The 26809-nt window shown below is 40.9% G+C and overlaps 1 protein-coding gene across 3 annotated transcripts in view; it reads left to right on the top strand.

Annotated features, from left to right (window-relative positions):
• CNST (consortin, connexin sorting protein) overlaps positions 1 to 25292 on the top strand; it is a 41903-nt gene extending 16611 nt beyond the window's left edge. For 2 of the 3 annotated variants that reach the window (XM_083432178.1, XM_083432179.1), the window contains exons 4-13: positions 433 to 614; positions 1800 to 1830; positions 2873 to 2959; positions 3698 to 3812; positions 9318 to 9339; positions 9498 to 9594; positions 12894 to 13771; positions 19017 to 19140; positions 19960 to 22549; positions 22918 to 25292. In XM_083432178.1, the coding sequence (XP_083288304.1) occupies positions 433 to 614; positions 1800 to 1830; positions 2873 to 2959; positions 3698 to 3812; positions 9318 to 9339; positions 9498 to 9594; positions 12894 to 13771; positions 19017 to 19140; positions 19960 to 20165 (1742 nt within the window). In that variant the 3' untranslated portion in view covers positions 20166 to 22549; positions 22918 to 25292. The remainder of the gene's footprint in view (positions 1 to 432; positions 615 to 1799; positions 1831 to 2872; positions 2960 to 3697; positions 3813 to 9317; positions 9340 to 9497; positions 9595 to 12893; positions 13772 to 19016; positions 19141 to 19959; positions 22550 to 22917) is intronic. The other variant, XM_083432180.1, reaches the window with a different exon arrangement.
• Positions 25293 to 26809: the final 1517 nt, after the last annotated feature.

Here is a 26809-nt window from a genome sequence, read left to right as displayed (position 1 = left end):
ACTTTTAAACAAATGGTAATTTGGCATGGCACAAACATAGTGAAGGTCACACGTTGCCATGAAATTAACCAATTCTTTTGAAGGTAATCTTTTTATGCCATCTCTAATACAATATTTTATAGTTTATTGGAATAAATCCCGGCTCTTGTTGCTTTTGCCCCCAAAGGAGCATTAGTTAAGAAGTACTATTAAGCTATGCCCATTTTGTTGCCAATGTGGCCTCTTTTGCTACAGCCCGTTTCCCTTCCTAAAAGGCCCTTGACCCCCAGAGTGGCTTTCCATGGGCTCAGGGAGGAGAGATGGGAATCCCCCTCCCTGAGCCCATGGAAAGCCACTTTGTGAGCAGATGTTTGCTCATGCAATTTTGAACAGAACCCTATATGTTGAAATGTTTCTGAGACTCCACAACTGTTCTTGTTGAACACTTCGCAGCAGCCAAGCAAGAGAAGACTGGCATTACAGCAACAGGTTCTACATCAGATGAAGATGGAAACAAGACCAATGCAAACTTTCCCCAAAAGGATCCAACCCAGACTTTGCAGGCCCTCTTCTCTCTTCTTCGAGAAGAATTTGAGCAGATGGATTCAAGAGTCCTCCCCCTGTGCCTCCATGAGGTAGTAAAAAAAGACCTATCTTGGTTTCTCTGTGGCCATACTATGAGAGATTTTATCAGCTGAAATAATGAAAAGCTACTGCCAGTCATTATGAGCAGTACTGAGTTAGAGTGACCAGTGGTCTGACTCAGTGTAAGGCAGCGCCCTATGTTCCTAGTCCCATTGATTTATGTGGGAGCTAATTTAGTCTGGATCCAACCCATTAGATTATTGAGGCACCTTAAAAACAGGGAAGTCCATCATGCCATAAGCTTTTGTAGGTCAAAGACTGTGATGAAATGTGGATTGGTCCATAAAAGTTTATGGCACAATATATTTGTTAGTATTTAAGATGCCATAGTGGGACGCGGGTGGTGCTGTGGGTAAAAGCCTCAGCGCCTAGGGCTTGCCGATCGAAAGGTCGGCAGTTCGAATCCCCGTGGTGGGGTGCGCTCCCGCTGTTCGGTCCCAGCGCCTGCCAACCTAGCAGTTCGAAAGCACTCCAGGGTGCAAGTAGATAAATAGGGACCGCTTACTAGCGGGAAGGTAAACGGCGTTTCCGTGTGCGGCTCTGGCTCGCCAGAGCAGCGATGTCACGCTGGCCACGTGACCCGGAAGTGTCTTCGGACAGCGCTGGCCCCCGGCCTCTTTGAGTGAGATGGGCGCACAACCCTAGAGTCTGTCAAGACTGGCCCGTACGGGCAGGGGTACCTTTAAGATGCCATAGTAGTTAAATACCCCAAGTATTTGCTTTACAGGTGTGTGGGTATAGAAGGTTATAATCCTGAGGACTATAGCAGAAGTTCTTGAAGATGTAGAGCTGGAAAGTATATAAACTTTGTGGCTATAACTATTACTTCTCTGTCTGTATATGTGATGCTTTGATAAAATGAGTAGAAAATAAATTTAGTGCACTCATCTATACACATTTACTCAAAAGTGTGGTCCACTGTGTTCACTGGAACTTAATCTCAGATCAGTGTGCCGAGGACTACAATCTTAATTTATTGCATATATGAAACGTCCAAACATATATAATCTCGCTTCTCACAAATAGTATATTCAGCCATGGTTCAGGGTACAACATTCATGTACGTTTTTGGCAGGATATAGATTCTCAGGTGGTTTCTGGAGGATGATATAAAGGGTGATAATGGTATAATAAATATCTGAAAATGTTAGTTGCTTCTTTGCTTTCTGTTGCAGATTGCTGAAACGTATTTTCAAGATGGAGAATGTATCCTTTTTGAAATCAAGATTGATTTCTATGCCATTGCCCTCAGCATATGGCTGAAGGTTTCCAGCAACAGGTCTGGTTAAAGCCAAAGTGGAAAAATTATGATTATTTAAGTGCAGTTATTCAGATTTCTTAATTTCCAGGGGACACACTTATAAATATTAAATTGTTATCTCAAATGTGTAAAGAACAGTGTAAAACAGTGTCTGCAAGAACAGTGTAAAAACAAAAAACAAACCACTAAGGTATTGTTCATGAACCATAAGTGTACATGAGCTGGTTCAATCTAGCATAAGAACTTGAATCTAATATAGGAGGTGCTTGCATTTAGTCAGGCTTTGCATAGATTCACTGTGGTATAGTGGTTAGAGTGCTGGACTAAGACCAAGGAGACCAGGGTTCAAATCCCCACTCCGCCATGTCACATAAGATGTTTATAGCTGCTTTGATTTTCCTCTTTTGCACTTGCAGTCCGAAGAGATTGATTATGTTGGTGGTATTTGCTAGCTTTCGCCCCTTAATTCTAGATGTGCAATCAAAAACTGAGAAGCTTTTACCCTTGAAAGAGAAATTTATTTCATTTTTGAATTTGGTCATTTGAAGAAATAAGAGCTTCCAGGTGGTACAGTACTTGGTTGTATTTTTTCCATTAAACTGAGCAACGTTAAATGTGAATGGCAAATTACTGCTGGAAACACTCATCCTAGAGAATTCATTGCCCAAAAAAGGAAAACTTTCTGACTGCAGGGGGGAAAGATTAAGAGAGTTGATTATGGGGTCCATGTAGCACATACATGCCAAGTTTTGAGCACAATTATACATTATATCTATGCTGTGCTTTTTTCGGGGGGGGGGGGGGTATGCGCAGGGGTATGAATACCCCTAAACATTTTGTGAATCTAAGTTTGGCCTCATTGAGGGACAGTATTTCAATATGAGTAGGAAAATGAGAGTACCCGTAAACATTTTTTTTTAGGAAAAAAACACTGTCTATGCTCGACTGTCATTCGGTGTCTGCATTTTCCTTTAGTTTTTCATTCAGACGAGAAAGCCATGAAATTTATTCAGCTTGAACGGTTATATCATGAGCAACTACTTGCAAATCTTTCTTCCATACAACAACAGTGGGGTAAGTTTGTCATATAGTTGGGAAATCTCTTGTTTTTATTATAATAGAATAAGTTTTGGGTTTCAAAATAAAAATAGCTGCACATTTCCCTAGTGGTGACTGTTGTGTGTAGGCACAGTGATCAGTGGTTGTTATTTATTTTATCATGATATATTTTCTTTGAAAGGAGACGCAGGTGGCGCTGTGGGTTAAAGCCTCAGTGCCTAGGGCTTGCCGATCGAATGGTCGAAAGGTCGGCGGTTCGAATCCCCGCGGCGGGGTGCGCTCCCGCTGTTCGGTCCCAGCGCCTGCCAACCTAGCGGTTCGAAAGCACCCCTGGGTGCAAGTAGATAAATAGGGACCGCTTACTAGCAGGAAGGTAAACGGTGTTTCCGTGTGCGGCTCTGGCTTGCCAGAGCAGCGATGTCACGCTGGCCACGTGACCCGGAAGTGTCTTCGGACAGCGCTGGCCCCCGGCCTCTTAAGTGAGATGGGCGCACAACCCTAGAGTCTGTCAAGACTGGCCCTTATGGGCAGGGGTACCTTTACCTTTACCTATTTTCTTTGAAAAGGAACATCATTATTTTCAGTTAGGTTTCTGGCTTTTAATGGACCATTGCAGTTACTCTGTGCTGTAATTTTTGTTTTTCCATTATGTTGAATCCGCTTTGTCTAGAGACTATTCAAAACATTTTGCTTTTGAAGACACTGAAATATTTTTAATATACAAAAATATAAAATGATTGTGTGTTGTTGCAGAAAAAAAATGGAAAGCAGCAGCATCTAATGAGGTTCCAGCTCTAAAACGTTCTGCTAAAGTCCTGAATAATGAAGAGTTAGACAAACTTGCTAAACTTTGCACATCACATCAAGAGTAAGTAATAAAAATAATACTGGTTCAATTGGTTCAATTCTCTTTTTGTGTGTGTTTAGGTGCACTCAGGGATTGTCTTTGAAAAGCAGAATAAAGTGGTTGAAACTGTTCAGATTTTCAAAAGCCATTTGTCAACTTGGCACAAAGAGCTGATGTTCAAAGGGAGAAAATGAAAAAAAAAAAAAAACAACCAAAACACTAAGCATGAATTCTGGACTGTGACTGGATTTTTAGATTAATTACTTTCCTTTGTTTGCTTGTTATACTTGTGCATTGTTGTATTTCTTGATAAGAAAATTTAAAAATGAAATTATTAGAAAATGAAATTGCCAAAATCTTCATGGTCTCAATTCAAATATCATGTTAGGAATCCTCCAAAACAATGGTTTGGAAGAATAAGGAATATACAAGGGGCTCTCTTTTCTTTCCAAGGTTGCCTAACCATAGTTTTGCTGTGACAACTGAATAGTGCAAACTGTGTTTAACATCAACCATGGTTTGTACATCTTAACTGATTACTATGATTAGTGCTAACCAGAAAGGAGAAGATGAAATAGTCATGTGACAGAGGGGGTTGGATCACATGGTTTGGAAGATCATTTACCCAATCTAACCTAATTGTTTACCCAAATTAACTGCTGAAGATAAATGTTTTAAATTCAAAGTTTGGTGCCTGAAGTATTTCAAAGTTAATCAAACGTGAAGGAGACTTTCACAAAAGCATGCTTTCCTTCGCCATACGAGCATACTAATTTTATTTATTTTTATTTCATGTGTTCTTATACCACTTAAGACTGTCTCTGATGAGTTAACAAAATAGAAAATACAATATGAATATGTAAGAAACAATCAAACTGAGAAACTACAATATAATATTATATAATACAACGCACTGTAATACAACTACAATATAAAACAATAAGATGCTCCCAAAATAAAATCATAGCAGCACATTTTGAAAACATCTTAAGATCCAGGGATCCTTTTCCTCTTGTCAAAGGCACATTCTAGCTCAAAACACGCAATACTCCCCCCACAAACGTATCACACCCAATTCTGACTCATACAGGTAACTTGCAGCTTGCACACATTTAGCTTGTGAGCATTGCGATTTACATGCTTGGCAGGGAAAAAATGGAAAGGTGGGTGTGTCTGGGGAAAATGACTTTGGCAGTCCCACCCACCATTGAACTCAATGTGTTTTCACTATACGTGATTTTGGCTTTACGCACTATCTCCGGAACGCAACCCCCACGTATTTGAGAGTTGCCTGCATTTACAGAAATCATGTAATGTATGTTGCTCATTCAATATCATTCTATTTACACCCTCACACACATCTATTGGTACACATAAATATACCATCTACCCAGTTTTAATCTCTGTTCAGTATGGTTCAGAGTCGGTTTCCCATTATTTCAGCTATAATTGTTCCTGTTTCTTCACTGTCTTCTAGCCCAAATGCTTGCACCCAGAGAGTAAGAACTCATTGGAAGCACTAAGTTTCCAGGCCAATCCTAGAGTGGAGCAGATGATCTTTGCTCCAGGGGATGAGTTAGTCACCGGCACACAGTTCTTTTTACAGACAGCTGGCTTGAGGCAGTTGGAATGCTCACAGCCGCCAATGTCAGTAGTGATTCTTGCTGGCTGTGCCTGCATGGTGGTCTTGGTAATGCACACCAGGTCACACTCAAATCCAAGATCAAAGTGTGGATTATATTTGCTTGATCAGGAATTAAACAGCTGCAGACTTCATGGGTGACTGACAGAACTTTTTGGGTACAGTGAATTGAATGAAAAGCCAGAAGAGGACACAGGCACTAATTGTCTGCACAGTCCCCTTCTTACAGGTACCGTCCAACTCCATACTTATTACATATTGGATCATGTTACTCCTTTTCTGAGTCAGTTACATTGGCTGCCTATTAATTTCCAGGCCTATTTCAAGGTGCTGGTTTTTGTCTTAAAAGAATAGTTTGGGACCACATTATCTGAAGGATCACCTACACCTGCATGAACTTACGATAATCATTGGAGGCTCTGCTCACTGGCCTCCCAGCAAGAGCCATCCATGGTGGTCCCACATCTTTAGGTGTAATAATAATAATTTATTATTTATACCCTGCCCATTTGGCTTGGTTTTCCCAGCCACTGTGGGCAGCTCACAACAGAATATTAAAAACACCATAAAACATCAAACATTAAAAACTTCCCTAAACAGGGCTGCTTTCAGATGTCTTCTAAAAGTCAGATACTTGTTTATTTCCTTGACATCTGATGGGAGGGCGTTCCACAGGGTGGGCACCACTACCGAGAAGGCCCTCTGCCTGGTTCCCTGTAACCTCACTTCTCACAGTGAGGGAACTGCCAGAAGGCCCTCGGCACTGGACCTCAGGTGTAAGGCAGCTTCACATATTTAACAATGCAGAAAGGGTTGAACGCTAATATTGATTACCCCAATACCAGTGCTGGGAGCACACACCAAATTTGCTAAGGGGACTGGGCGGAGTGGAGGGTCAGTCAAATAGGCCAGGAGAGCTTATGACATTTGAGGAAGTAAATATACAGGAATCTTACTTCCACAAAGGGGAAAGGTTGGTACAAAACCTTTTCCCCACCTTCCACGTTTCTGCTTGACAGGTTGCCTATCATGTCTCCTATATGCCACTTTGATTTTGTTTCCTTCTATTACCCTTTCTCACCTCCATCATGTCCCTGTCCTCCCCTTATTACCTGCCACTGTTCCAGCCTTCCAACATTCCTGTTAAATTACCTTTCTCTACCCTAGTTCTCCGGTCCCCATACTTTACTCTTATTGCTGTATCCTTCACCGTGTCATTCATTTACTGGCTGAACCGTCCACTGCTGCCTTCCCTACTTCCCCACCCCCTGCTTTTCTACCATTATTAACACTGTCACACAAACCCCCAAGTAACTATTTAAACTCCAGCCCATGTTTAATGAGAATTGTATTTTTAGCTATTAGATTTCTGGCTGCCCCAGAAAGCCTCATCTTCTCCAATGTGAGGATTGTTAAATTGGGTTAAGGGGGGGGGGGGGAAATACCCTGTCTGGTTTTCTGAGTTCCATTCCCAATTGCATGAGCACTGGAGATTCTCCCTCTTCCACTCATGTCCTGCCTTCCCCGTTGAAAGCTGTTCTGGAAAACTCACGCTGGCCAAAATTATGTCCTTGGCATGACTTGGCTTCTTTTGTGCTGCTGCTATGAGGTAGACTTTTTCCACTGTTCTTTCTGTGCACTACAGTACTGTAGCATAAAAGCCTAAGAGTGACGTAATATAAATATCACCCTGGCCAAAAATTCACTAGGCGGCTTTCAGACAAACCACTCCCAACGCCTGTCTAAAGTGTGGGGATAATACTGGCCTACATTACAGGATTGTTGTAAAGTTTAATGGGATAGCATGTGTTTTTGGGAAATAAAAATATCCAGTTTTGAGCCTTCTGTAATAGTCAGTGTACTGATCTTTAGCTTTCTGTGTGTTGTAGATATCCACTGTAATGTGGCGGGCTTAGAATGGGGAGATGTGGGTTTAAATCCCTGCTTTTCCTTGTAGCTCACACACAGAGCAATCCAAACCCCCTTGTGCCAGGCAGGAATGGGGTAGATTGGGTAGAGATACCCCTCCAGCCTGCTCTCCTGGCCTCTGATGGCTTCATGCTGGCTACAGAGTGATGCCAGTGTCATTCTGCTGATGAGGGGCTCCCCTATCACCTGCCAAATGTGTGGGCTGACAGATGTGTCGCTGCCAGCATCCCCGCTGGTGGCAGGCAGCAGAAAGCCCCAAAACAGGATATTCCAAGGGTAAAGAGAAGGCAGGGCTGAGCTGGCTGGGGAACCACCTGATCCCAAACTGGCCCTCCTGCCATCACATGACAGCATAGAGTTCAATCTCGTTCTGATCGAAGGGCAAGCTGCCTGCCCTTCCACTTCAATCATTATGCACAGCAGGGCTATGGATGCAGTGCTGGTCCTGGCACCCCCATTTAGCTCTGCTGGGAAGATGGGGTAGTTGAGATGGCTCCCTTAGTATCTTCCCCAAGCTCACCATCTCATAAGTGAATCACTGTCACAATGCTGTAAGGATAAAATTGCTGGGGGGAAGAAGTTACGCATGCTGCTCTGAGCTCCTTGGAGCAAGGGTGAGATAGAGAATTAATAAATGAGTCAGTGTGGACGGGGCATTGTTATTATGGATCATAAAACTGTTATTCAGCTAGTTGCGCTAAGATCCAAGAGCATGGCTGTGTTTAATGTTATTCTACTTACCAGTCACAATACTTTAAAAGTAAGTGTTACAGGTCTATAGTTGCATTTATCACATCAGAGGCTCCAGTAATGAGAGGCTTCTTTGTCACATGCACCAAGAATTGCTTCCAGAACATTTAACTCCCCCACCTCCACCCCAAAAAATGAAATCTCTCTTCAGTGCATTTGAAGCCGCTTCCCACTGTTTCAGAATTTGCTTGTCAAGTGCCATCTTGAGGGAGAGAATTCTTAGAGTGCCAGTGTGGAGTAGTGGCCAGAGAGCTGGATGCAATCCAGAGAGACCTGATCTTACATAACCTCTTGGCCATGAAACTTATTGGGGATCGTGATTGTTTGAGGACGCTGTTCCGAGCTGCTTGGTGGAAAGGCAATGTAAAAATGTGATATATAAGTGACAGTAAAATGAAGGTGCTTGGGTGTCAGAAGCACTGCTTTGCATGCAGAACTCACCGTGCAGCTCTGGACTGCATTGTGGACAAATTGCTTCTTGTCAATGGTAAGAATTGTGTGCAGTTAACATTTTAATAATCACCTATGTTTGTCTTTAAGCTTTTATTTTTACTTTGTAATTTGTTTTATTGGAAATAGGCTCTTGAAGTATAAAGCACAACATTTAAAAGGTTGAGCTGTCCTGCCAGTGTTGTGATTTTTATGGTTTTATTCCACTTTTGATATATGTTGCTATTTCTGTGGAAGACTAGAAGATTGAGCAAAATGGGGAAACTGAGTGTGCTGCCTATGTGCTGCAAAATATTAGGAGAGGCTAGTTTTTCACAGCTTCCCATCCACTCCTAACTCTCTTGTGTCACTAGAAACAGGAAGTAGTGCTATTCAGGTGGTACTTTCAGTGATCTAAAAAGCACTGTTAATTCCTCTGAGTTGGTCGATTTCAATTCAGGACAATTTTTTGAAAGCTGATACGTTTGAATAAATACATTCTATAAGAGCACTTCTTGTATTGATTTCACCACTTTTACTGCCTTATGGGCCATTAAGTAATAATTGGCAGTTTGTAATGACGTTAGCATATGGTCTGGCTCTGTGCTTTAAAACTATGCTGGCACAGATAGTGTTTCAGTGTTGGAAACTTCTGTGCTAATATTAGAGCATGGAAAGAACTAATCTGATTTGTCGTCTAGTTTTGATGATGTTTTTTGTGAATAATATTTTGGTGGAAGCAGCTGTTTATTTTGTGTTTTCTTTTTTGGTTGCAGGCCGCTGGTCTTCCGAAGCAAGGTAAACTGTGAAGTTTTTTCTTGGCATAGTTTTACAAGTAAATGTCTGGGTGTTCTAGAATGTGCTAAATGTAATGTGTGGAGCTTACACTGCATGATAACCTGTACTGCATGAAATGAAACAAAATTCAGTAATAGGAATTCTGTTGTGTTTTTCAGCTAATAAGTAAAGAAAAATCCCTGAAACGTGAGAGTTTTGTAGGGTTAAGGATATCTGAAGATCTTAAGGAAAGAGGTGCTGCCGCATGTGATTCAGGTATCCCTCTTGTAAATCTTTTCACTTTTATTTTTAAAACATGTCAGTGTTTAGAAAGCTTTAATTTAGAATAGCACTAGCTAGGCAATTTTCTAACAAGAGTAATATAAGAAGGTGATTACGTTTTTGATGCCTTAGACTTCTCTTAGAAAACAGCAGAACATAGGAATGAGAGTAGCTCAATTGTTGCAGCATGAAACTCTTGATCTCAGGGTCGTGGATGCGAGCCCCACATTGGGCAAAAGATACCTGCATTGCAGGGAGTTGGACTAGATGATTCTCATGGTCCCTTCCAACTATATAATTTTATGCTTCTGTGTGAGCAGTGACTTCAAATAATAGACCTCATTTCCCTAACATTAAACGCTGTCCAACTTCAGTACATCCACCACTGTTGCTAAAATTAGCATGGAAATATAAAAAGAGGCTAAAGGTGGCTGTGGAGCAATCGGCTGCAGAGATGTTGTCTGCCTGGATGTGTACCTGCCTGCTGCCTACAGATTTTAGCCTTCTCCTTGCTGGTGTGTGGCATGCTTGAGGGTTGAAAAGACTGTATAATCAAGGAATCCTATACCCAGTATAAGAGTCAGCCTCGTTGCCGTCATTGGGATTTACTTCTGAGTACAGGACTGCGTGGTAAATCAGTTGTGAATTCCAACCACAACATGGGATCATTAGCAAACAGTGGTTTTCTGCTTGTGAGTATAATTAACACCTTTGGTAAAGGGACATGGCCAGTGTGCCTGTGATTGTCAGGTGGAAGTAAAACTGGAGCTTTTCCAGTTAGCGCAAGGAAGGCTCTGCTGATACCAAAGTGCCCTAAAATCAAATACAGTGGTACCTTGGTTCTCAAATGGCTTGGCTCATGAACGCCACAAACCCGGAAGTAAGTGTTCCAGTTTGCAAACGTTTTTCGGAAGCCGAACGTGTGACGCAGCTTCCGAATGAGTACAGGAAGCTCCTGCAGCCAACTCAAAAGCCGCGCCTTGGTTTTCGAACCGTTTGGGTGTCAAACGGACTCCCAGAACGGATTAAGTTTGAGAACCAAGTTACCTCTATAACCAGGGAGACTTTGTTGAATGCCTTGGTATCAACTTATCTTCATCAACACAAGCAAGTTGTGTTAGATAATTCTTGTTTAGATGTGTCCCTCTGCTAGCTTTTTCTCTGTGGCTATTTTCAGCTCAGCTAGTATACAGAAATCTAAGCTTCTCCCTATGCTGTCCTCCAGTACTGAGGTCATCTAAACAAAATGGTGGTGCCAGCAAAGCAGTATATTTCAGCAGGACAATGTATGAATCCTAATCAATCAGTTCACTAAAGATCAGGAACATGTCCTCTCACTACGATCACATTTCATCTCAGGCAACCTCTTAGCCTCTTTGACCCCTTTAGTAATATCTTGTTTCGTTTCCTTGTGGTCTGTGTTCTTCAGGTCCTCTCTTCACGCCTCATATATGTGCCCCCTGGTAATGTCATCAGCGGTTAAGTTACATATATTTGTCTCATCACATTAGCAGATGTTTGTTCCCAAGCAAGCTCTGATCTGCTGATTGCCACATTGTGTGCAGAAAAGGTTTTTGCTAGGCAGTGCATCCCCTTAGCATCCAGGCCTCCTGGATCCTACAGTCCTACTAAGGAGACCTACAGTCCTACTAAGGAAGTTTCTTTTGTCAGTGCCTTTTGGTGCGCTGAAGGAATGACTACTTCACACTATAGAGGCATGACCAATGATTTTGTTGTGCAGATTTTCAAGTTTCCACAACAAAGCTTCTAGTTGGAAAAGAGACTCTTCAAGTGCATTTTTATCTTTCTACATAGAAAATGTCAAAATATCTATTTGTTCTTATTAATAATTATGTTGTTCTGAGAAATCTTAATGGTTCTGTCCTCACGTGACCTTATAGGAAGGTAGCCAAGTTTTTGTGCCTGCATTTCTATGTATCTGTTGCTCTAAAACTTATAAGCTTTATCTAAATATGGTATGGAAACTGAGCCTAGCATTTTATTCCCTGAGGTTTCTGGTTATGCTTCGCTGCTGAATTTTTTTTTCTCTACATGAGAGATCTTTTTGTTTTGGTGGTACTTTTCATTCTATGAAGGTTGTTGTTTTTTGTTTCTAAAAAGTATTTAAAATAACCATGTGAGACAGGTTGCATCAATGACTAGGATTCTGAGCTGTTTATAGACCCCTTGGATGGCATGTATCTCCATCATCTCCTCCTTGTTCTGTATCTGTCGATGCTACACAGGTATCCTGGTGTGATGTACTACACCAGGAGCACTGCAAGCATTGGTTCAAAACATGAGATACTGTTATCACTTAAGATCATCCCCATCCACTCTATCAAAGTAAACTTTAAAGGAGCCATCCTATGGCTGATGGCCTAGTTGTAGCAGAAAGTTCCTCTGCCAATTCTCCTTCACTGCTGATGGCAATAAGAAGTGAAAAGGAACATGTTGGGTAGACCAGAAGATGCTGCCCATTCCCTTGACACACATACCTAAACCAAATAACTAACCACAGAGCTGGCGTAGTTAATTTGTTTAGAGTCAGTGGGAGGGAAATTAGGAAACATCTGTCAATAGCAGCAGGTGGGGAAAGAACAAGCAGCTCCCACCTGCAAGCTGACAGGGCTTAGGAATCAGTGGCTTCTCTGCCAAGAAATCTTCCTCCCCCCCCCCCTCCAACCTTTACTCTGCCCAATAACAACCCATTGCATAGTTAAATATAATTTTTTAAATGGTACCTATGCATACTTAGTGGTGCATAGGGCTGCAGCAGTAAACATCATGGAGATTTTATAATCTTTCATATGAAGGTTTTTTAAAAATTTCAGTAAACAGTATGGTTTGTACCTTTTTAATTATAGTTACTGAAGCTACCATTATATTTTTAGCAACCAATATTCATCACAGTTTCCCTTTCCTTTAAAATGTTTAAAGCAATTTGTAATTTCTGTATAAAATACTTGTGAAATCAAGCCACTTAGTGCCAAAGCCAAAGGAAAACTTGCAGATATGTAACTAATCACACCCTTGTTCAGCAGGGTATGTAGAGGTGTTCTTAAGTGCTCTAAAAGTCAATAGAAAACAAGTTAGCTGCTTCACTTTAACTATGATTTGCATTTTACACATGAAAATTAGTGGAGCAGAGCGACTGCTGCCAGACAGGAATTCAGTCAAAACATTAACGGGTAGTGCTATCAGGTTGCTGATTTTTCTTCTTCTTCTTTTTCCTACAATGCTGAAGTATTGAATCACTTCTAAATGCTTGAACTCTTTCCCTGTTGCATTAGATACTCAGACTTGGCCTGGCGCTGAACCAAAGAAAGAGAACAATCGCAAAGAGAGTGAGAGGTGTGAGAGCTTCCAACCCGAAAAGCGTCATAGGCTTGAAGAGAAGGCAAGTCTTCGGCTCTCTGTGGGGAAGCACCACATGGAGGAGGAGCGCTGCAGTGATGAATCAACACTGGAGCCAGCCACCCAGCCCACAGAGACACTGGGCACGCCTCAGCCAGGCTGTTTATCTACAAAGGATGCTAGTGAAGATGACGGTCTGCAGCCAAGAGAAGAGCAGTTCTCTGAGGATGTAGCAAAAATAGAAGCAGCTGCTGAGGAGCCTGCAGCAGAGTGCTCTAGTGAGCCAATGGTAGACACATTGGTTTTGACAGAGGCCGATTATATGCCTCCTGATCTAATTCCCTCAGATGAAACTGTTCAGTCTGAACAAAACTTACTCAGGTCAGCTGGCTCTATTGTGATTTCCAGTACTCCGTTGGGGAGCAACGTATTAAACAAGCACCAGCAACAGACAGCTTACGGAAGTGATAAGAAATCTGTGCAGGGCAGAACATCAGACATTACCGGGGATGTGCATGCTGAAGGTAACATGCCTGAACTGGACAGTGTTCCATATGAAGGGATGCAGGAGGAAACAGCAGTACTGGAAGAGGAAGGGGAAAATGAAGAACCAGAAGACCTCTTTGATCGGTTTTTAAATGGTTGCATAACAGACAGAGAGGAGTCCCTTAAATGCCTAGCAAGCCAAGGGGACTCCGAAATTCTTCCACATATGCCTCCTGAACAAGCACTTTATAGTTCACCGGAAGGTTATTCACTGGATGAAAGCTTTTCTTCACTTGATGAACTTGCAAAACGAATAGAGATTGCAGAGGTAAACACTGGCAAAAATAACTTCCAACACTGTTGGCACTATTTGTGGTTTATATTATTTGTGTTCTCTAGCATGAAAAAAGTAGTGTTTTTTTTCCTGAAAAGAAGCCATGTTTAGGAGGATGTGTTGTTTATTTTTCCTTTCCAAGTTTATTGATTAAGTTTTAGGTAAGTAAAGTTTTCTTTATGAAAAATAAGAGGATAAAATAAATAAACTTATGCATCTTAAGAGGCCAAACAGTAGCAAAAGTAATCATGAGGAGGGGGTGCAGAATGAAAAAAGCTCTCTGGGGCATTTGTAAAAAAATACTTGAATATTTCAGACCTTTTTGCTTTACCTCAAACTGAGGTTAACAATAACATTTCAGTTATTCTAGTCATGGCTGGCTGATGAACAATCGTGAGTGTATTTTATTCTCTTTGTGAGAATATATTTGGTTCTACCATTGCTGTTTTAAGTTGAACAGCAAGAAAATGGGCAGAATGTCTTAGCAAAGTAGTTTTAAGCTATTCTGATTGATTTAGGTACCGTTGGTAAATGAAAGGCCTGAGGATATAATGGCTTATCCTTTATACTGCTGTTCCAAAGCACATAGTGCCAGCATCAGAAGTCAGAGATTGAGACAGAACACACCATACTTTTATAGCTGACTGACATATTTGAGGTCACAGTGTACTTCTGGGCATGCTAAATGAATCATCTAGAATATTGTTCACCAAAGGCCATCTATTATGCACTGCTCTGTAAAAGGTTGAAGGAAGAGAGCCCTCTGTTTAGTTCTGCCTCCCCCCCTCAAAACTCTTTTGTAGGCAAGATTGATCCCTAAGGCTAACTGTCAGAAGTAGAATAAATAAACTTGTCTTCAGTAGTCAGTCATTTCCATTTTCGTCCAGTAGCAGTGACACAGTTTGTTAACTGGAACAGCACAGCAAAGAGATGTGTTTGAACAGTGTTTGTTTTTGAAGTTTATTAGCAATATTTTAAATATCCTTCTTATAAACCTTCAGTCTTAATACCTAGTTTATGGGTGAGGATTACAATTGGATACATTTATTATCTTCTCTCATTTTTTACCATGTCTCAAGGGAGTATTGTATACAGCAAAAATCTGCTCCAAAATTGCATCAACTTCTATATTTCTAAATACTTAAGAGGAAAGCCATCTTTCATGTTACACTTGCTAAACTTCAGTATCCGTAAACATAGTGAGCCCCGCACCCCATGTTTATTTATTTTTTGCATTTCTAAGTACCATTTGAATGCCATTTGTTCCTACTTCCCCTCTTCTTATGTTTACTGTAAGAAGGCAAAAGCTGATGATACAGTGTTCTTATGGGAAACATTATGTAATTCCTAACTTAGGTTTGCTGTTCTCTGCGCTCTGACTTCTTTGCAGGCAGACTTTGGTCTCTGAAGAGGGGACAGAGAGTACCTTGCATCATTCAATAGCAATCTCTCCAGGCCAAATATGGAGTAATATTGGCTCTCTCTAGAGGGAGTTTGTTCCCTAGGCTGTGTCAACTGGAGGCATGTGTTTCAGAGATACATAAATCAAGGAAAAGCAAGGGGGTGGTGTTGGAGTAGGGCTATATCATGTACTATGTAAGACTCTGTAATGTTCTGGCTTACCTGCCTTAGCTATGCATTCGCAGGGGGAGAAAGAGCAATCCAGTAGTTTTATTAGGTTTCCTGTTTTATTCTGATCAGATTTACAAGCATCAGGACTGGAGCTGGTGTAGTTGGGCACCCGCCTAGTTTCACATGACCCCCAAAGCCTTCGTCTCGCTTTTGCAGTCTGTTCACCTGCTCTCTCCAAGCATGTCAGCAGTGACAAGAGCAAAGATCAAGAGAAACCTCCACTTGCTTTGCTCTCTTTTACAGGCAGTGATGTGATTTGGGTACAGGGGGAGTGAGAGGGACAGCGACTAGGTAGGCCCATTTAGAGATGGGACCCCACTGAGGGAGTCTTAGCCAAGGACCCTCAAAAGCTGATAAGAATAATTGGTTGAAGCCTATGAGTGATCAGCTGTTCAGTATTCATTGTTTTTAGAATTTGACCTTTGCGTTGTTTAGTTCGTAAAGACAGGAATTTTCTTGACTGTAGCATTAAAAGTAATGTCAGTAAAGCTTCTGTTGACATTTTAACACATAATTTGACCTTTGACCCACCCTCATGCTTGATCTGCATGTGTGTTCAGCATGAAGCATTGAAATATGCTGTATCAGGATAAGAATAATGTGATGTACAATGACACCCCACTCAGCTAATCTATGGAAAATAGATTATTGTCCACATGTAATGTTCAGAAGGGACGCGGGTGGTGCCTAGGGCTTGCTGATCGAAAGGTCGGCGGTTCGAATCCCCGCGGCGGGGTGCGCTCCAGTTGTTTGGTCCCAGCGCCTGCCAACCTAGCAGTTCAAAAGCACTCCTGGGTGCAAGTAGATAAATAGGGACCGCTTACTAGCGGGAAGGTAAACGGCGTTTCCGTGTGCGGCTCTGGCTCACCAGAGCAGCGTTGTCACGCTGGCCACGTGACCCGGAAGTGTCTTCGGACAGCGCTGGCCCTTGGCCTCTTTGAGTGAGATGGGCGCACAACCCTAGAGTCTGTCAAGACTGGCCCGTACGGGGCAGGGGTACCTTTACCTTTAGCTTTAATGTTCAGAAAGCAAATCTTTGTGTGAAACTATTGGTGTGGGGGAAACCAAAAGCATGTCCATACATTAAAACAGTCTGCAAGATATATATGCACACCCCTTATTTGCTTGAAAGTAAGACCCATGATGTCCATGGAGGCTTACTCCAAGTTAGCAAGCCTTCATTATTTATATAAGTTATGGTTGTCTATTGTATGCATGCTCATGCATTGCACAATGCAATTCCAAAGTCAAGGCAGGGTAACAGCAAATTACTAGGAGCTGAAAGTTTATTTTCAGATAAATGATACATGTTCCAAGTTGCTTGGAATATGCAACATATTATGAAGCCTTTAATATTGCCAGTTGCCTCCATATCAACAGCTAATACTCAAGGTCGCAATTTTCCTGTTAGGGTTTATATTATTATATAATACAATCAAAAAAACAACGATCATTGTTTTGTTTCTAGCCTGACCACATAAAATTATAATAGCAGTAGCATGTGCGCAGCAGCGGCCTTGAATGTTGAATAATTCATAAAGTATTATTAATGGTTTTGCCAAAATAGCACAAATAACTTCTCCCTCTTCAGAGACAAGCTACTAACATCTCTGCTCTGCGTACTTGTGCTTTTAGAAGTTCAGCTTATTGATTTTCTCTTTTCAGATAGAACTAAAACTATTAATACCAGACGTATGCATTAGAGACATTATAAAAATGTGCTTTGTAATTGTGCGTTTTGCTTTCAAGATTGCGCCCATTCTAATGCTCTGTTACATTCCCAGCATCTGAGCAAGGGGGCACTTGTGGGGCGAAATAGCTTCCAACCTGTGCAGCAGTAGCCTGTATGCATCACAGAAGAATCAAACTGTGACTGAATTTATCCACACAGCCAGCTGAAAGTGGGCCCTTCACTGGTCTCGCTCTTTCCTCAGTCTGCCTCACTATTCTCCTTTTATTGCTGGATGATATACCATCATAGCAGGGAATGACTCTCACCAACTATGTAGTCTCAAAATAAAGTGTCCGGAAGCTTTTGAGCACGCCCAAGGCAGTGAGTCCATCTCAAGTCTCACTACAAAATCTGAAGGTTTGCTTTGTGGGTGGAAACTGAGAAGGGTTGTCTTCACACTTTATCATGAGACTAGTCACTTTCAACTCTTCTGTCAGCCATTTCTTTGCTTAATGAGCTTTGGTGTTAGTCACAGTGTGGTAGGGGCTGATGTGATTGTATCATTCATGAGAAGTGATGTTGTTAGCATTATCCAGTAAGGAATTGTAATACTCATGTGGTCATTTTCCAGACAGCAGAGAGTTACATTGTGATTTGAGAGTTGTAGTAAGTACAACAGCCCTTAAATCAGGAACCTATGCCCTCCTGATGCTAAACTTGCTGAGATGTACGCTGAGCTGAGTGTCTAACTGTATGTGTAAGAGAAGGAAACCCCTTTAGATATATAAAGAGATTGCAATCAAATTGAATAAAGGCAACTTTTCAGCTAAGAAAAAGCATAAATATTTTTCATCATAAATAAATAAAATAAAATAAAATAAAATAAAATAAAATAAAATAAAATAATAAAAAATATGACTATCCAGACTATATGTTACATTGTAATCACAGTATAGCACTACCTTTACAGTTTATGGTGATTTAGGGGGAAATTCCTTGCGAAATAACCCGTTAATTATAAGTTCCAACAATAGCAAAGTTTAGAAGCAAATGTCATAGTTTAGTAATATAAATTATATAATGCTGCATAATTATTGGAATATATTGGTGCAATTATGTAGCCAATGAAATGCAGTGTTACCTCTGGTTACGAACTTAATTCGTTCTGGAGGTCCGTTCTTAACCTGAAACCGTTCTTAACCTGAAGCACCACTTTAGCTAATGGGGCCTCCCGCCGCGTGATTTCTGTTCTCATCCTGAGGTAAAGTTCATAACCCGAAGTACTACTTCTGGGTTAGTGGAGTCTGTAACCCAAAGTGTTTGTAACCCAAGGTGTTTGTACCTCAATGTACCACTGTATATAAAGCCAAACATAGTGGCCTAATTTGCACATCAAGGGAAAGACAAACCACAGTTTACCAGGACCACACAAACGTGCCAACTCCTAGAGAGAAATTCACATGTGCTTTGCTCCTCCCCAGTTCCTTTAGCACAGCTCAGTGTACAGCTAAGCAGCACCAGATTTAGGGTGGTACAGGCGGTTCTCCTGCATAGGGAACTGAGCTGAAGGGGTGCAAAATTGAAAAGATAAATAATTGAGAAGATCCATTGGGGGCGCCAAATTTGGAACTTTACAGGGCACCATATTATGAAAGATTACCAAAGTCCGCCCCTGAGCTAAACCAAGGTTGAGGTCTCCTCATTAATCATGATTAGTAACCATAGGACAAAAACTTGCCTATTGGTCATAGGTAAGGAGGAGATCCCTTAACCATACAAGATGCTGTTCTTAAAAGGACCAAGGAGGAGCAAATAAGTATGAGCTCTTCTCTGGGAGCCAACAGTAAACCATAGTTTACTATATTGTGATGTGCAAGGCAGTCCAGTCACTTAATAGTCTGTCATTAAAAGCACCTCTTTAATCTTTCCTGTTAGACTGTTCCTGCGGAGGGGCTTGTGTCAATATTAAAGAAGAGAGACGACAGTGATGCTCAGATCCAGCGGAGAGAGTCTAAAAGAAGAGTAAGATTCCTAGAAATGGAAGACACATTTGACCAAGGTACCCTGCTTTTGTTTCTCACAACCCCCCGCCCCTGCGCCCCAAATTACACAATATGAGTTGCAGTCAACTAAGGCATACTTGAAATCTATTGAACAAGGGATCGTCGTGTGTCCTGCTTAAGGATGGACACAGACTAGTTCTTGTTTTCAGAAATGGAAAATTAGCCATTTTATGCTTCTCGTTCACAACAGGCACTGGTGCAAACTGCTACCCACATAGCCCTATATAGCATCCTTTGAATGTCTACTACCCCATTTCATTGTAAGACTGTAAGATACAGATTCCATAGCTTCAGCCTTAGGCAAAATATTTTTGTCCCTCTCTTCTCTCCCCACTCCATAGTTGCTGTGTTTACCATCTAGCCTGATGAACAATTCTGTAGAACTAAAAAACTTACACTGTATTCAGTGATGTTAGGCATTGCCCTACATTTTAGCTACTCATGACATAGATTATTATAAATTGTTCTCTTCCAATTTTGTTTCTATATTTTTATTCGGGGGGGGGGGGCGACATACACAGTACATTCATTCCATTTCATGCAAAGTTTCACGAAGAGTTTCCATTTCACGCAAAGGCATGTTGACCATAGTAAGGCAATGCCTTTGTTACACCAACCCACGTGTCATAAAATGGTGAGCAAGGTGCTTTTGAGTCCTCCAGAACTCATCATCAGGCTGGGTGGTAAACGGAGGGGGGTGGAGGGTCTTGTAGAAACAAGTGATCAAGCTATGCATCTTTATCTTGTAAGAGTCCAAAAGTAGTTCGGTTGCCTGCGATTTCAACAGCTGTGTGTTATGTATCTTATCTTTGCAGAGGAAGTTGGAGGTGGCTCCTGTGTTCTGCTGATCTTATTGTGCGTAGCAACTGTGTTCCTTAGTGTTGGAGGAACTGCGCTGTACTGCACGCTTGGTGACACAGAATCTCCTGTATGTACTGACTTTGCCGCCAATATGGACTTTTATTATACTCGAATAGTGCAGGGTGTAGAGGAACTTAAGCACTGGCTATCCTTCACATAGAAGAAATTGCTGACAGCTCACTGACAATTGTTGAAGAGAGAAAAATATTTCAAGCTGCTTGTACCATGGCACCTTCAGAAAAGTTACAGTGAATGACATAGGAAATACCTCTGCTCAGGAGATACTTTCCTGTAATCAGGAGTGCATAAGTGGAATTCATGCTACTATATCATGAGGCAGCATGACGGACTGATAAACTGCCCTACTGTTACCTTTGTGTGATGCTTTCAACAGCAATCCACCAACCTTAGGAAATGAAGAAGAGAAAAAGTTTTATCACCTACCCTACAGTTTCCAGTCCCCACATAATTGTATGCAATCCGTGTAAACTTAGAGCAGGACTATATTGTCTTTCTGGCTGATCATGCAAAGATGTTGTCTTCAACTATCATGCAATAAGTCCATATTTTATGGAAACGTACCTTATTTGGGTTTAATTACTGTTTGTCCTGATTTTTAATTGTCCTAGTGAGTTTTGTAATTTTATTGGAGTGGTGCAGCAGAAATCAGAGCCCTCAGCCTAGTTGTTAATTAATTTGTCTTGCATTTCAGATTGTAGCAGCTGTAATGAGTGGATGCCTCCATTGCTTCATATACAGCTTTTTAGTTGTAGATTCCTTAAAAGTGGATTTTTAGAAAACGTTTGCCGCAACAATAAAAAAATGGCATTTTAAATAATTTTTACAGCCAATAAATGGTACCATCTGCATCCCTTGTAAAGGGCTATGTCAGAAATTTCTTTTTTAGATATACAACTATTATGTTTTAAGTGTACATCTAAGAATGAAAACAACACTTTTGCAAACACCACTATCATGTCCAGGGAGCCATTATCAGCTACACTTCCCCACTGAGTCTATGCTCAGTGGCAAATATGGTTTCTTCTTTGTAGTGAGCAAAATAAGCCTCAGTATCAAAACTGTCTTAGCTTTAATAAAGCAATTGATTTCTCCTTGACCAAATTATGAAGGAAAAGGGAAAAAATAATTAAGAAAGCTCTGAAAAAGCTTGCATATCAGCTTAAGAATATCTGATATATATTCTCTCACCCATGAAAAAGATGAGCTTCAGTCTATCTTGTGGTGAGAGTACATTCTTAGTTTTCCTTTTAGCTGAAAATTTTGTTAATTCCATAACTGAAAATGACAGCAAACACCGGACTCATGACTGACACCTGCCGAAATCTGTTTGGAACTTGATTCTTATTCAGTGTCAGTAATTTTTTCTTTTTAAATATCCACTGCATGCTTATTCCTTCTAATCTGCATTTCTTAAGCTTTCTGATAATGATATGTGAGACTAGAGAAAAGTTGGATAAAATCCCCAATTCTCTCCCTACCAAGAAGAAATTGCTTATATAATAATCAGGCATAAGAGCCTGCTGGATTAGGCCAGTGGCCCATCTAGTCTAGCATCCTGTTCTCCTGGTGGCCAAGCAGATGGCCGGGGGAAACCCCCTGCCATTTCTAGCAACTGGTATAAATATACATTTGTACTGTAAAACTGGAATATAATGTCTATTTTTTAAATCAATGGTATAATCTGTTAGTTGATAATGAAATTAAGGGCTTGATTGAAGCTCTCAGTCAACAGTTATGCTCGTATTGGAGGAAGCAGGTGGGAAGGCAGTTTTTGCTAATCTCTCTCTCCCCTGCAGTCTTCTTTGTCCCCTGAAAACCTGTCCAGAGTGTTGTGGAATCCTCTGAAACAGGGTGGGAAGTAGCTTTGGGGGCAGAAGACAAAAGAGGGAATTGGCGAAAATCACCACCACCCCTTCCTTCATGGGCAGCCTCTGCTGGATCCCAGTTCCCTCTCTAAAAGGAAGGAGCCCTTCTGTTCACAGAGGGGCAAGTATGGATCCAACCTTATTTTTTTAGAAACCAGTCTCCAGGACTCTAGTGCATTCCACTAAAGGTGTGTGCAGAATATTCTAGTGGTGTATGATGCAGAGTGTACCAATATTAAGGCCTTGGCTGTGCAGAAAACAAAAGTGCAATGGCAGTGAGAGTTAAATCGTGAAAACGGTGTTCTGAATGTTAAACTTCACAAGGGAAGGCTTTGGGGCATTTGAAAGGATATCCATCTTAATGTGAATTGGTAAGAAAAAGATTCGTTTTTATATCACGCTTTTCCTTCAGAAGAATGACATGTTAACTACACTGGTAGTTGTCCCCTCTCTGCTAAGTGGCCGGTGTTATGCAACTAGATCCCCCCCCCCCCCGTCTCTATCTATGTGATGAGAAAGAGAGAGAGTGCACACTTGGCACACCTGTTTAATTAGCAGTCTGGGTATGTCTGTTGGATTGGATCTCCTCTTTCTTCCCAACCCTTCTTGGAGAAGACTCTTTTGCATTTTGACCTCTGGTGCACCAATCCCAATTACAGTGGTGCCTCGCAAGACGAAAAGAATCCGTTCCGCGAGTCTTTTCGTCTTGCGGTTTTTTCGTCTTGCGAAGCAAGCCCATTAGCGGAGTAGCGCTATTAGCGCTATTGGCGATTTAAGGGCTAAAAACGGCTTTTTAAGGCTTAAGGGATTAGCGGTTTTGCTGCTAAAATGCTTTTAGCAGCTTAGCGATTCAGAAAAAGGGGTTTTGGAGCGAAAAAACCCCCCGAAAATTTTCGTCAATTTTCGTCTTGCTAAGCAAGCCCATAGGGAAATTCGTCTTGCGAAGCGCCTCTGCAAACGGAAAACCCTTTCGTCTAGCGGGTTTTCCGTCTTGCGAGGCATTCGTCTTGCGGGGCACCACTGTAGTTCCATTGGCTGGCCAGCCTGCAATGTTGGCAAATCAGTTAGTTGTAGAGTTATGCTGGCATAGCTGTTGGTATACTCCAGCCCATGGTTAGGATCCAAAGAGCTCCTTAGCTGCCTATGCACAGATCTTTCCACATTAGTGTTGTCCTCTCTACCCCTCACCCCTACCCCGGCTACAGTTTCTCACACCTCGCCACCAGAGATTGCTCTTGCAGTTCTCCAGGGTATAGGAAGTCTTTTTGGTGGAGAGGAAACAGCTTTTGAAACTAAGGATTCAGAAGCACGCTTGTTCCCCCTCCCAACTATACTGTACTTGGATTTCTTGGCCTGAAGATTTATGTGCTGACAGAGCAAGTCTTACAATGGGGTAGTTAGCAATTTTATGTGTTTTGTGTCTAATTGGGGGGGGGGGACTTCGTTATGTCTAAACACAGTTTTCCATGTGCACTCCAAAGGCCTTTTGTGTTCCACTCTAGCAGTGCTTGAACCTTCTAAAAGGGAGGCATGAGTTTTAAACCTGATTACTGGCTGGTTCAGTACATCACTTTTGTCTGCTCTTATTAAGTTAGCTTGATCTGTAAAGGAATTTTCTTATTATTTTATTTTGTAATTTTCTGATGGATTGTTGATGAGCATGCCTTCTGTAGCTATAATGTTGTATCTATAATTATGTAGTTACTATATATTTTGGGGTTTTGTAATTTTCAGTTTGATGTTCTGTTGAATATTAATGTTTAAAGCAACCACGAGTTTCACCTCTGTTTTAAATGTTTGTGCTCCTGATCACCAAAAACATTGAGAATGATAACTTGAATTATTATTTTTTAAGTATGCCATCAAGAAGCCTTGTACTTAGGTTCATTTTGGCAGAAGTAATGTTAAAATTATTTTTATTGCACATTTAAAAGAGAAATACAACGCAGATTTTAAAATATCTCACTTTGCACTAGGGTTGCCAGATGCCCCTTTAAAAAAATATATAATTGTTTGATTTTAGATCACAGCAGTACCATAGAACAGAACTGATCTCCTTTATTTTGTAACACCCTGCTCCACCAGACTCTGTATATTTTTGAATTTTTACTATGGCAATCCTATCATTATACCACCTTAAACTGACATACTCTGCAGCCACAGAGCCCAGGCCACAGCACCTATTCTGCCCTTGTTTGAGGTGGAGGGCAACAGAATAGGCAGGTGTCCTGAGCTGGGTTTAGAGCAGTCTTATGGTTGATCTCATTTATTAGCACTATATACGGAAGCAGTCTCAAATTTTTGACATGTTGCATGTGCTGCTTCATCTCTCTGCTGATCATGTGATCCTGACCTGTAGCTAGATATTCCAGTTGGTTCATATAAGAAATTAAAACATCAGTAAAACGTTGGTACTAATTCTTGTTTGGTATGATAGTTCACATGCTGTGTGGTGACCTTTCAGATGGTTGGCTGCGTAACAAAATTTGCTCTACCTGGCCTTTAAAATATGCTGAAAGTTGCTCTCCATAGTATCTCAGGCTCTGATTCTGCAAACATTTTATGCAAATGTGACCAATTTGAAAGAGAAGGCTCTTGTATAAAGCTATGTTGGGTCTCAACCTCCATGTTGAAACCGCTCTAAATGAAAAGCGCATCTCCAAATTGCTGTGGAATTGAGAGGAACTAGAAGGTAGGAAACAGTTTTTCTCTTTCATTGTAATTCATGTATGCAAAAGGCCTTGAGCTATAACCCATTTCTCATGGTTGTTTCCTCCTAGTTGTCAATGGCTGGGTCTTGTAAATAAAGCTAAGTGAGAGAGAGCAGAAAGCTAGGACAATACAATTAGATTGTTCCAAATTATACATGGGATGTGGAACTTTTATAAATTTATATATAAAAACAATTGGCTGAATATTAAGCTACATTTGTTTAAAAGAAAATTCTAGTTGCTTCTACTTTAATAAGGCACATTTCGTCCAATCACTGCCTCCCAGCTTGCTAATCTTTATACAGTATATTGTACATGTGTGTGATTGTGCCTCAGTGGATGTGCAATCAGTTACTGCCAACAATGGGAATGCCTTAAGCTTTTTTCAGTAAAACGCAAGTGAAAATCCTAAAGCCAAATTGGGTATCAAGTTGAATTTTGTTAGTCTAGCTAGCTCACATACTATTGAACTTCCAATAAAAGGGCTGTTACACTTGTAAGAATAAGAAAACATAGCAATTTAACTTCTGCTACTGTGTAAAGTCAAGGCAAATCAAAGTCAATAATAGATGTGATAAATCAAACCTTAGCTACTAATAACATGGGAGGAAATTACTATTTGAAAGCATCATCCAAGCTTGTGATTTCTAAATATAACGAACAAAAATAAAGTGTCCCTGAGAAAATGCATTGAGTCTTTTGAGTGCTGTTATTAATAAAGGATGTAGACCTTAATAATGTGTTCTGGATAACTACTTGCCATTGTTCTCAAAAAGCATTTTAGTAACTCTGTTATTTTGCAGTGACTTATAAGGAATTACAAGCAGACCTACAACCAGGCCTTGGAATGAACTTGTTCATTTGAACAAGGTTCACTGAACTACCCATGAGATTTGTTACCATAATTGCTAGGTGAATTAAAGGTGAATTAAATTTATTTTGGGATAACTCTGTGAATGATTTCTTGTTCATCTTCATGTTCCTTCCCTTCCCCCACCCCCTAGCACTCTGCAGTGGGGAACTCTCAGACCCAAGCACTTACTCTTTAAAAATGAAAGTTAAGCTGTTTTTAACTACTTAATTCTATGGAATTGTGTGATTTCTCTGCCATTCCTAGCCCAGTGCTGCATGTGCTTCAGCCAAGAAATGGTGGCCCCATTCCCTGCTCCTATTGGAGTGCGACAAAGATTTTCCATACAATCACTTAAGAACAAAGTTGTGATTTTGTTCTAATTAAACTATTTATCTAATCTGGAAGATCATATTTTGTCATGTTTTCCAATATGCTGCAGTTTCTGAGAATTATTATTATTTATTTTATGAAGACATGTAAATACAAAAGTTGAACTGCAGCAGATAGTACTACTTCAACTTTCGTTTAAGATGCAACTCTGACAATGTGGGTGGAGTTCAGCTGAAATTGCAAAGGGAGTGTTACAAGAGGAAACTAGTGCTATGGAAATAATAATAATTGTTCCACCATATGCTTTAAATTTTCTGTTCCAGTATTTCCCCCCCTAGGCATGCACTTTGCAAAGCTTACAATCGATAAGCTAAAAAAATAAGGAGCCTTACTGCCTGGAAGTGGGAAATACAAAACCACACAAATGTTTTCTCAGTCTGCCCAGTGTTTTGACTGAAGCCTTTACTGATTGGCCTGGTTTGCATGTCTCATTAAACCATTGTGACAATAAACTATAAATATCCTTGTGTAAGGCCAACATATAGCCAACCCTATGAATACCTTCTTGGAACTAAGCACCACTGATTTCAACTAGATGTTTTAAAACCAAGTAAATGTGCATAGGGTTACATTTGGAAATGCACCTTCCTATAAATTAAGCCCACCTGGAAATTTAAGATCTAAACTAGCCCTGGTTAATCTAGTCCAGTACTAGATTGTTTTCTTCTATCTGACAATCCTTCCTGTATCTAAGGAGTACTCCCATGTTTTCCCTCCTCTTCTTCAGGTTAAATGTATCAGCTCCTTTCAACCTTTCCTCATAGGCCTTTTCCCCCACATCACTGGCAAACTGTGTTGCCCTCCTCTGAGTCTGTTCAAATTTGTCTCTGTCAGGAATGGAGAACCTGTGGCCCTCCAAATGTTTTTTTACTCAAACTCCCATAAGTCCAGCCACCATGGCCCAATGGTCAGGGATGATGGGAGTTGTAGTCCAGCAAGATCTGTAGTCCAGCAAGATCTGGAG

Source organism: Podarcis tiliguerta, assembly GCF_965153285.1.
Source record: "Podarcis tiliguerta genome assembly, chromosome: 3".
In the NCBI taxonomy this organism is placed as follows: Eukaryota; Metazoa; Chordata; class Lepidosauria; order Squamata; family Lacertidae; genus Podarcis; species Podarcis tiliguerta.
Note: the sequence above shows the minus strand (reverse complement) of the source record. Positions and strands in the feature narration are given on the sequence as shown.